General features: G+C 33.4%; 1 protein-coding gene across 1 annotated transcript; it reads right to left on the reverse strand.

Annotated features, from left to right (window-relative positions):
* Positions 1-2,601: 2,601 nt before the first annotated feature.
* On the reverse strand, positions 2,602-5,996 carry LOC129759599 (mucin-2-like). The gene is made up of 2 exons (XM_055757072.1): positions 5,831-5,996; positions 2,602-3,624 (listed from the first exon to the last, which is right to left on the reverse strand). Exon 2 carries the CDS (start codon positions 3,622-3,624, stop codon positions 2,701-2,703), a length of 924 nt encoding a protein of 307 aa, XP_055613047.1. The 5' UTR covers positions 5,831-5,996; the 3' UTR covers positions 2,602-2,700.
* Positions 5,997-12,317: the final 6,321 nt, after the last annotated feature.

Genomic DNA, 12,317 nt, shown 5'->3' on the forward strand with positions numbered 1-12,317 from the left:
AATTATCAGATCTTTATCACAAATTTATAGAGCAAGGTTTAGGGCTGTCCCAACGGTAGATGCAAAACACGGTTTTCGACCACGCTAAAACATTTCGGCTGGCACCGGTGGCGTAAATCGCTGTTTTAGCACAGTTATCGATTTCAAAATTCCCAACAGTTATACGCCTTTGTTCCAAATTCATGCAAATTTGGAACAGGATTTCAAAATATACGACAGACCGATTTAGTTCACGGTGAGAAAATTTTAGCCAACAATGATTTATTTCACACATGTTTGGGTAACATTGGGTGTGATAATAGTTTCTTTTTGAGATATTATTTGAATGTTTTTTTTTCGCTTCAACCACCCTATACGTAACATAAATTGAGAATAGATGTTAATAAAAACCATATCAAGTATAAATAATAGATGTCACATTATTCTCGATTTATTATAATTAAATAAAAAGCTTTTCATTTGGGCTCGACGAATGAGTGAATCCCGTCAGCGTTCTAAAATTTGATAAAATAAACGAAAAGAAAATTTTTATACTTTTTCGATGAGATAAAATAAATGTTTATTGTTTGTTCTATAATTTTTGTTTTATTTGAGGTATTGAGAGATTTTTAGTTTCGTATGGATTGCTCGGAGTTTTCGTCAATATCAGCATATTTTTCGGTATCCATACATAAATTTACAAATAGTGAAACAAGTTTTTGTCAAACAAAAATGTCGACAAATCAAAGGAAAATTTCCTTTGACTTTGGGATGAACGTTTCTCGTTTCCTATATCAATGTCAGCAATAACTTGATAAAAATTGCTTTTTCATTTCATTTCAACAAAAGCTTATTCCATTGATTCAAAGCAATTTGATTGAATTAATTGAAGAATTGTTTCAATTGACCTTTTTTCCTCGTTGTGTAGTCATTTTTGCTTGTAAATTAATGGAATCCTGGTAGAATAGTTGAAATCATTGTTCTGTCAAAAACAATATTCGTAGAATTAATTTTAAGACAATTAACCGTGAAACTCAAAACTCATGAAATTTTTCTAATAAAATAGGTTTTTTCTTCTCAATTATTGAGTGTCTGCAATGAAAGTGTTTCCGTTTTAAATTTGCTCCTACACCGGTGGGGAGTGGGTGTTTTAGCCGATTCTAAAATTTCAAATTGTGCTTAAACTGGTATACTTAAAACCAATATTTGGGCCTGAACCGTTGCAGGTGCTCTTAGAATATTTGTTTAAGTTATCTTTGTGTTGCTATTCGAAACTCCAGCTGCAGCTCTCATTTTATAGCGGTTGCTAATAAATTATGCTATAGTTCGATTTAAAATAATGCCTATAAAAAAATACAAATTTGAATAATTTTTGAAAATATCATTTGATTTTGAAAGGTGTAGCAAAGCACACCGGGTCAGCTAGTGATTTCATATTCGGAAGAAGGGATCCTCAATATGAAACTATAAAAATGTGAGTTTGCTTCGTTTTCATGGCAAATGTTTGAATCATTGCTTTTTTCATTTTTGTGTTACATATAGCGCAATTTTACATAATAATCGATGTTAAATTATAATATTGATCCGCTTTGTGATTTACATTGTAGGTTTCATACTTTTGAATGGTATGTGTTATACGTATTAGACTTAGTCGATTTGGGGTCTTTTTGGAATTTGTCGAACCCTGGGGTCTAAAAAGGTTCGTTTTGGTTCAAAACTCATCTATGATTTTTTGCAACATTTTTAAGTAACGTTTACATAAGTAAATTTGAAATTTTAAGTTTGTATGGGAAAAAATAACACAACTTTTGTTTCTTTTGTAGAAATCCTGCTAATGCTTTTTTTGTACAAATTTAAAAATTCTTCAAAGAAACCTTTCCGCTAAAAAACTTTGTCGAAGAACATAGCTTCGTTTCATCTCATAGTTATAAGCTGATAAATAGGGTATGTGATTTGGCATTGAAAAACAATCAATTCAACTGACATCACTGATGAATCCCAGCAAGGTATTAGAATTTTGTCGATTCTCCGAAAAACGGCAATTTGATTTTTGGCTAATATTTGGCACCAGATCTTTACGTTTGATGCTTTTTCGAGTCATTGGCATAAAAATTTAAATTTCGATTTTTCGGATTTCCTTTGGTTCTCCTTTAAATGATTTTAAAAAATTTTAAGTCGATTTTTGACACAAAATTTGCTCTTGAGATAACACCCGATTTTAATGTTTAATACCGTTTTAATTCATTTAGCATCAAAATTAAAATTTCGATTTTTCTGATTTCCTTTTGTCCCCCCTTTGGTGATTTTTGAGTGTCAAATATTCGTAACTTTGAGCGCTTTGAGGCACTAGTTCAATTGTGCTGAAATTTTGCACAGGTCAGTGTTTGGGCCAATCTAAAAAAAGTATACATGGTAGGTTTTCGAAATTCGACATGTCCCATTTGGCTGCCACTCTAACTTACACTGTATACTTGAGCTTGAGATAATCCGTATTAATGTATGTAGGTACATCATTATTTTCGTATTAGGCTCGATATAACCTATTTTTCTCTTAGAAAAACCCAACTTTGATTCCAAATGTACTTAATCTTTATTTTGAGTATTCACATTTTTTTTCTCAGAAAACTTTTTGATTGGACCACCGCTTTTCAACATTCGCGGTCTTTCATCGATTATTTTTTCTCTGCCTACCTTCAGGCGTTTTCTCGACGGGCGCTACTCTCAAACATACACTCGGCGGGTGTGGGTCGCTGAAACGGTTTTCGTGATCGTATCCGCATAGATGTAACTCGTAAGCGTGGGCGTAATCGTGACCAGTTTCTTTACCGCTTCCTTAGCCACAACCGATTCCGCTCCGCCACCCCCGCGAATGGAAGGAAGTGCCGTTTTTGTGACGGTAAGGAATTTCGTTGCCGTTTCACCGCGGATGATGGTGGTTCTGGTGATGGTTTCTTTGATGGTCGTCGTTGCCAGCGCCTGGATCTTGGTGGATGTTATCGTGGGTGGAGGAGGGCACAGTGGATTTTGTCGGGCTTCTGGAACGATAGAAAGAGCCGTTCTTGGAGGCTGGATGTCAGCCGGAAGATAGGCGTTTGAGGGTGGGGGCGGTGGACAGGAAGCTGCCGGGAGATAGGCATTGTCCGGGGTACAAACGGAAACGGTTTCCGTTACCGGAATCTTTTGCGTTTCCGTGTACCGAATGGTCGAAGTTTGGATCTGGAAGTTGGTTGCCGTTGTGGTGATTCGAGCAGTTGAAACTGTTGTGGAGATGATCGTTATCGGCAGGGTGCTGTATTTAGTCTCAGTCGAATATCTGGTTTCTGCCGGTAAGGTTTCTGTGCGCGTGATAGTATTCTGGATAGTGCGATCAACGGTTCTGGTTTGGTAATCGGTGATCCGGCTATACTCCGTCGTTGTGGTTGGTTTGATGATTGTTGAATAGCTTGTGCTTGGTTTCGCCACGCTGTAGATAGTTTGGGTTTCGTATTCCTTTACTGTAACATATTCCAGCACCGGAACCGATACAGTCGAGGTTGATGGGTATACTAACGGGCAGGATGGCTTGGGATAGTCGTATCCATCGTCCATGGGAGTTGCAATTACCAACAACGGTAATAAACATATGACGCTTATTAACAAATTCATCTGCAAAAATAAAACGATCCATTTGAGAGAAAAAAAATTAAGAGAAAAACTAAAACAATCTCAATAACAAAATTTAAAATTTTGGAATTTTTTTTTATTGTGAGCTTCTGGCAAGCTTCTGTGAAATCTTTATCCGGTTAGTGATTGAAATTGGATTTCATCATCATTTGCGCCAAGTATAAAAACATGAAACAGAATATGTTCCTACTTTATGGTTTTTGACAAGTTCTGACCTAACTAACTCTTGTACAAACGCTTCGTTTTGGTTTTATAATTTTAAAATTCAATGGAATTTTAATTCCACTAAATTTAAATTCCACGAATCGATTGTGTGTTCCTAAAGACTATTTATATCAAGGTTCTGTATTCTGTAAAATAAATGAATTGAAATCTGTCCAGGCAGATTAACCACTTACTCTGGCAATTCTGATTTCTGAAAATCAAAATTCGAAAAAATCTTTTATCTTAAAACATGAATAAATTGTTGCGCTCATTTCTTTAAAAACAAATTAAGACTTTTAAGCTCAACTTAAAATGATTGAACCGCTCTTGAGCTTTTCCTTGGTTAAAATCGGTTGTTATTTAGAAAATAAAAAAGTACCATAGAGAAAATTTTAAATATGTAACTATTTATCTTTCCACATTTAGATTTTTTTCTGTTCTTTGTTTTGTTTGTTTTGTTTGTTTTGTTTGTTTTGTTTGTTTTGTTTGTTTTGTTTGTTTTGTTTGTTTTGTTTGTTTTGTTTGTTTTGTTTGTTTTGTTTGTTTTGTTTGTTTTGTTTGTTTTGTTTGTTTTGTTTGTTTTGTTTGTTTTGTTTGTTTTGTTTGTTTTGTTTGTTTTGTTTGTTTTGTTTGTTTTGTTTGTTTTGTTTGTTTTGTTTGTTTTGTTTGTTTTGTTTGTTTTGTTTGTTTTGTTTGTTTTGTTTGTTTTGTTTGTTTTGTTTGTTTTGTTTGTTTTGTTTGTTTTGTTTGTTTTGTTTGTTTTGTTTGTTTTGTTTGTTTTGTTTGTTTTGTTTGTTTTGTTTGTTTTGTTTGTTTTGTTTGTTTTGTTTGTTTTGTTTGTTTTGTTTGTTTTGTTTGTTTTGTTTGTTTTGTTTGTTTTGTTTGTTTTGTTTGTTTTGTTTGTTTTGTTTGTTTTGTTTGTTTTGTTTGTTTTGTTTGTTTTGTTTGTTTTGTTTGTTTTGTTTGTTTTGTTTGTTTTGTTTGTTTTGTTTGTTTTGTTTGTTTTGTTTGTTTTGTTTGTTTTGTTTGTTTTGTTTGTTTTGTTTGTTTTGTTTGTTTTGTTTGTTTTGTTTGTTTTGTTTGTTTTGTTTGTTTTGTTTGTTTTGTTTGTTTTGTTTGTTTTGTTTGTTTTGTTTGTTTTGTTTGTTTTGTTTGTTTTGTTTGTTTTGTTTGTTTTGTTTGTTTTGTTTGTTTTGTTTGTTTTGTTTGTTTTGTTTGTTTTGTTTGTTTTGTTTGTTTTGTTTGTTTTGTTTGTTTTGTTTGTTTTGTTTGTTTTGTTTGTTTTGTTTGTTTTGTTTGTTTTGTTTGTTTTGTTTGTTTTGTTTGTTTTGTTTGTTTTGTTTGTTTTGTTTGTTTTGTTTGTTTTGTTTGTTTTGTTTGTTTTGTTTGTTTTGTTTGTTTTGTTTGTTTTGTTTGTTTTGTTTGTTTTGTTTGTTTTGTTTGTTTTGTTTGTTTTGTTTGTTTTGTTTGTTTTGTCTGTTTTGTTTGTTTTGTTTGTTTTGTTTGTTTTTAGAGTTTCGGTATACAAGAGTAAGTTTTATTCAATGGAAGTTTTTTTATCCATTCTTTCTTATGATAGAATGTAAAATTTCCTTTGCTCTCTTTTAGCACGATCATGTTTGTTTGCCTTTTTAATTCCCATCCGAATCAAAGATTATGGATTGAAGTTTATAGAAAATGTGAATGTGAATGTTAAATTTTAAGAAATTGCTGATTTTCATTTCGGGTTTTCCTTGAAAACATTGAAAATTCTTCTTCAGATAATTGATTGCATCTGATTTCTGTCGTTAGAGTTGTTTCTGTATTTGGACTCTTTTCACTTTAGATTTTTTTTTTCTTCAGAAAGTTGACCTTCACATTTCCTTTGCACTTGCACTCATCAAAAAAGTAGCATTCGGTTCAGATGGAATGCATAAGATAAATTTGCACAATTTCAAACAGACCTTGGCAAATGGCAAGCTCATCACAAAGCCCATAAACTAACCTTGAATTTTTACACCCCCGGATGGCTGATGAATCCAAAACCGATATTCTGCGAGAACAGCGAACCAAAAAAAATATCACTGAAAACTTCGATTTCGCGCTGACCGTAAGAATGGAACCAAACTAAACTTTGGCCGGTCCCACCGTTCTGGTTTTATACGGTGACATCCCAGATCGTGGCTTGTCGATGGTTGGCCGGGGCGATTGAACTTATATGCCCACTCGATCCCAAAAACGGTCGAATTCTGATAAAACTGGATCCCATTATTAGAGGGACATCCATGTAGGGGGTAACATTTTCTTTGGAAATGTTATCAATAGTACATTGAACCGTTTAAGATAATTTGAATTAATTCTTTAAATCAGAGAGCATTTCAAGTTGCCCCATCCAAGGACGCTCCCAGATGAAAAATTGAAACATAACGCTTCTTCTCCATTTCTCCGTGAGATTTTTTCTGCTGGAGTCATTTGAAAAATTATGCACACGCGCTTCTTGTTCTTCACCTGAAGTTCGCAAATTTTCGTGTTGCATTTCAAGTTTTTCCGTTTTCGCTGGGCCAGAAGTAGCTGCGCTATAAATAAAGCCTCGCAGATAGGGCCTTTGACCCGAATTTGGGCAAATGGATTTCGATTTTAATCGATTTCGGTTGAGGAAGAAATTTTGAAAAATTGAAACAAAGCCACGCAGCTGCCATGAGCGTTCTTTCGTATTCGAAAGCGGAAACGGCTAAATTCTCCTATGAGGAGAACGGTAAGCAAAACGATCTTCAGATCGATAGTAGCCGAACAACACTTCATTGATTGTTGCTGTATCATCTTATTGAGATGACTTGAGGTGACTTAGGCTGAGAGCTATTCCGATTGGGTGGGTGGGAAGATGACCAGCCTCGTGTCGTCTTGATCTAAACGTTCTGACCAAGTTCTGAATGTGTAGACGGGTGATCAGACGTACTGCCACCATAACTTATTAGGTGGAGCGGAATATATTAGCGCTGCTGTTGTAAAATTGTGTGAGGTCATTCTAAGCTTTTCGAATGTTTGGAGCTTTGCTGGTGAATTAAGATTGTGATGTTTGGTGAATGAATATTTAGTAAAAAAAAGTTTAAAACGAGAGCTTTTTTCAATTGTGTAAAATTACATGTATGTTTTATCAACAACCTTCAAAGTCTAGCCATATGACTAGATAGAGCGTGTTCTGGTTCAAATAAAACATAGGACTTAGTCAAGTATAACGAATGTATTTAAGACGATCCAGACTATCTAACGTATTTTATTCGACTGCTCATCATTGCAAAATACACTGAGATGAATACTTAAGGCTTATTCTTATTATACGAGGGGCTATTGGACGATACAACAGAGCGAGCTTATAATTCCAGGTGATATTAAACTCCTCATGCATCTGGAGAAATATATGAGGACCTTGGAGCCACAGGGGTATATCTAAGTGCATAAAAGTTAATTTCAAGAAAACACGCTATTAAGTTGTTGTCATTGGCACTTTTTCTACATTTTAAGAATGTATAAAAATTTTCTCACGAATGTAGAAGTATGTCAATAAAATTCTATAAATCATCTAGTATAGTTTGAAACAAAGAGAATCGTTTGCAATATTAACTCAAAATCGATCATTTTTGCACTTCTATCCTTTTGGCTTTGAGGCGCTTATATGTTTGTATAAGAACATGGATTTGAATGTTAACTCTTCAAAAGATTCATGGTTAAACGAAATTAAAAGCTATTGACAACTTTAAGAATGCGACGATACGTTGATCATTAAAAAAAATCATGTCCCATGAATAAGGCAGAGAAATAACCTGAAGCGATTTGATGGAGAAGATCCTGTTTTTGCGCTAAATGTGACAAAGAAAAGCCCTGAGACCGTTGCACAGTTCCTTAAAAGTTTCAGAAAACGATAGCTATTATTTTCGATAAGAAGGTCATCGATTTCTTTCAAACAGGTTCTGATAATTAAAATCACTGTTTCGAATGTTCTTTTGGCTCTGGTAAAAACCAAACCAATCGCTTATCGTTTGGCCAAGTTTTATCGGTCGCCATTGAAGCCAATAAGTTCAAATCATCCAAAGAGTTGTTTTATTCATCTGATGCATTTCCCCTATAAAATGTCTCACTTATTTATATTCTACATGATTTTGTTTAAAGGAAACATCATAAAATTTCTTTAGAGAAGAATAATTATAACTAAAATCGATCCTTGTGTTTATTTTTTTTTTGTAAATTCTTTATTTGAAACGGCTCATGCCTTTAGGCTTTAAAGAGCCAAACTCGTTTTGTTTGATAACAATTGTGTGCTTATATCTAGTTCACTTTTAAAGAAAAAAGAAGATAGATAGGGAAATATGAAAATGAAAAGAGTTATAGACGAAGATCAATAGACACATTCCACCGTGACGTGAAATCGCTTTTCCGAACTTTTCTGCACTGTTATCGTTCTAGAAGTCAACCAATTTACTTGTAAATGAAAAAAATTGTAGCAAACGGTCGCAAATTGAATTTCCTTCAAAATGAATATAATTTGGTCATTACAAAATTTAAGTTGTTTTTGTTGTGATTGATTACTTTTGTGACGTGAATTCATGCTAGAATTAACCATTTCGGACTTTAGTACATACATCTTTGAATTCCTGTTCTCTCTGTGGAAATAGAATATCGGTGTCTTCGAATGAGTTGTAAAGAAAACAATTACCCACAATTTGATGTACAAAACTTCTCGATTGAACAATAACGAACGAAGTTATGTTGATTTGAAGTTGTGACGTGAATTCACTCAGTTCAAACAGAACAGGGTAGTTGACTGAATTCACGTCACGAAATATAAAGTTATACTGTGGTTATACTGAACCATTCTTTGGAGTCTTCAAATTTTATGTACACTTTCAAAAACGATATTTTGTTGTTCCGACTTTTACAATCATAAATTTTTAGTATCTGCACCTAACTTTTTCCTTATTTTGATTGACACTTGAATAGCAACATATTGAGGGATCATATGTTAAAATAACTACTGTCTTTATTTAAAGATTCACCAAAAAAAAATTTTTTTATTTTTTTTTTCAATCTTTTTGTATTTTTTCTTGAAAATAATGAACTTATTGAAAAATCAACTAAATTATGCTCGATTTGTCAAAATCCGACCATCTGGAGGGTCAAAACAGCTTTCAGAGCACATTTTCATATAAAATTTAACGAAAAATCAAATTTTGTGACGTGAATTCACTCATTCGCGCTGTTGTAACTCAGGTAGATTCCAACCGATTTCTATAAATTTTAGTGTTTCAGAATCGTCTTATCATTTTTAAAGAAAATCTCATTTTTTTATTTAAAAAAAAGTCAGAGTTTTCTCGTAAAATTAAAAACTTTTCTTTTTTGTGACGTAATTCACTCATTTGCGACTGTTTTTGTTCGCTTTTCAAACCAACTATATTGGATATAAACAAATTCTTTTTTCTACAAAATGAAGCCGTGTTTTTTGGCTTCAGAACATACTAAAAATATTGCCGAAAAAAAATCATCCATATATTAAAATTAATGATTTTGTAAAAGTTGTCAAAAACACCAACACCAACAAAAAAACTGATTTTCAAAATTATCTAACACATGTGTAAAAAAACTTTTTTCTCTTTTTTCCGTTGGTTTTGTGTGATTTGAATTATCAAAATTATAGACAATTTTGAGATTTTTTGATACGCGAACGGATAAAAATCACTTTTGAGCGGTACAAGCGCGTGGAATGTGTCAATAGCTTTTAGGAAAAAGTATATTTCGAACATGTAGTCCAAGTCTATCACAGCCAGCACATCTCTAACTGGACCATAGGGTGGTTTTCCTCGGACCCGAAGGGAATCTATGAAGTTCGTTCTAGCGACAAGATGGACCTCACACGACCAAACAATATGCTCGATGTCATGATAACCTTGGCCGCAACCACATAGATTGCTGCCAGCAATATCAAAACGATAGGGTACCGCGTCTAAGGAATAATGATTGGACATGAGACGAGAAAATATACGAATAAAATCTCGACTCAGGTCCAATCTATTAAACCAGGATTGAGGGCTTACCCTTGGGATAATTGAGTGCAGCTCCTTTGTGTTTAGTTAACTTTAATAATTACACCTTACGATCAAAATTTATTGATACAAAACCTTTCCACTTCTCAAAACATTATATATTAATGATTAAAGACAATAAAAATTATTATTTCCACTTAAATTTTTTGTTTCGCCAAATTCACGGCTTCGCCATATTCACGTTGAATTTTTTTTTTAACCGTGATAAAATCGAAAAACTAGTGTAATGACTTTTATGGCATCAAAAATTTATCAAAATCTATACATACTTACATATACATACACATATATACATACACACATACTTTTTTATTAGATTTGTTAAAGTGGAAGATTTGAACATATAAAAATTAGCTGAATATTTTTATTTTGCAGAGAAAAGCTTTTGAATTAACGAAGTAAAGGGTAATAAATTTTCTTTAGATAAGCTAGCTTTATTCATGACGTTTCTCAAGATTTAGCTCACCATTGCCAAAATTCAGAAGTATGAGGTTAAATTCAACTGAAATAAATGAAACTGAAAATTGTAATCTTCAAAAATTTCATCTCATATCTCATATCTTAAAAACAAAATTGTTTAAAATTGTTCTATTCCATAGTAAATATCATGTTTATGTTGGCTCCAAAAAAGGTAGCCATTTGTTCAGCAGCATTAGCCAGCAATCGCTAAATTAATCACGGAAGCGATCGAAAATTTGACAAAAAGTTCATCAAACAGCTAAGAATCGATCCCACGCTATCTATCATGAGAGTTTAGGAGGCTAATTAGTTTAGGGGTTTAACCCCCCTTGAAGGTTTTTTCCGAGTAAAATTTTCACCGTAGAATCGGGAAAATATTTATATTAAAAGGTGTTTAAGAATAAGTGTTAGTTAGCAAGTCAGAAATTTGCCTCGCCTCTGGCGGAATGGAGCCTTAAATTACCCTAGGCTTGAGGCATATCATTTTACGACACTATATGATGTTCACGAATTCAAATTAATTTCTAATTTTGAATTTCGATTTGCAATTGACAATTGCAATTAACATTTTGTACTAAAATTCTTAACTTGACGTACAAAATTCCGACCTCGTCTTTAGAATGGGTTTTTATTAAAATATTTAACTAAACTAGAACAGAGTTTGAAATGAACCATTTTAATTTCAATATTAATTCATCAAATACTTATTTTATACATCGTTACAAAAACACCATGTTGGACACCATGTAACAGGCGTTTACCTCTCACGATGGTCCAAAAGTTAGCAAAACAAATCCAAAATCTAATATCCTCTGCTTTATTACTATAAAAAATTGATTTGAAAATAAATGTTGATTTATTACAAATATTATATTATTACTATTATTATTATTTCATCCGACATTCTGAGTCTACATGAGTTCTTAACAAACTAAGGTAATTTAAAGCTATACAATCATTTGCTTGTTCTTCTCAATGTTCAACATAACATATAAAAAGGTTCAGATAAATCACACAAACCCAAAAAATTTACATTTTTCCGAGGTTCAATGCTTATGATACATTCACAGCCAGATCTTGTCAGCATCCCGGTTAGTAGTAAAAGTCCCAGCTTACATGAAATCGTAATAGAAATGATAATCCAAATCAAATATAAAGACATTTTCAATAACCATCGTAAACAAGTTGGTATTGAGTGATTTTCTATCATTCATTTACGACAAGCTTTGCCCAAAAATAGTTGAGTCGTATAGCAGTCTAGTCAATTCGTAAATATGTCTCCAAAAAGTTGGGAATATGCTAATCCAACATTTACGACTTGAGTGAACTGATTTACAATAAATGGTCGGTCCATTGATTGAAACTCTATCCGATCTCTCCCTTTCTTCCTTTCACCGGTTCGTAAAATGAAAATCTCACCTATAGAGCTATAGCGTGGTTCATATCAACTGATGAGTTGGCATCGTGGTAAGATACCGGACTGCGAACTCGGAGAACTGGAGTGTTCAAATCTCGGTCGAGGAAATTTTTTCGTTCCACTCAAATTACTCAAAATCATTTATTTTGCATTTTGTGGCGAAATCAAATCGTTGGAATCATGTCATTGTAGATATATCGCCTCCACTTTTGTAGCTATATGCTATTTTGGTAAGTTTAATACAATCTTTCCATCTGGTATAATTGTTTGAATAATTCTGTTGTTCCTGCGATATTTTACTTACTTACTTAATGATCCCGCGCCGATCCTCCGGTGCATAGGGCCGTGGTAAAAGACCTCCAATGTTGACGATCCGGAGCCAGCGACTTCACCTGGTCCCAGTCAAGATTCTCGTCGACAGTTCGGATTTCAGCGGCTAGGCTTCGCCGCCACGAGTTTCTGGGCCTGCCTCTTCTTCGATGACCTTCTGGATTCCAGTCAAGCGCCTCTCTGCAAATCTC

The sequence above is a fragment of the Uranotaenia lowii genome, unplaced genomic scaffold (genome assembly GCF_029784155.1).
Source record: "Uranotaenia lowii strain MFRU-FL unplaced genomic scaffold, ASM2978415v1 HiC_scaffold_1986, whole genome shotgun sequence".
Classification (NCBI taxonomy): Eukaryota; Metazoa; Arthropoda; class Insecta; order Diptera; family Culicidae; genus Uranotaenia; species Uranotaenia lowii.

Bases quoted from the DNA above. Each gene is read 5' to 3' on its own strand.
- LOC129759599 (XM_055757072.1), bottom strand. From the start codon at position 3,624: ATGAATTTGTTAATAAGCGTCATATGTTTATTACCGTTGTTGGTAATT.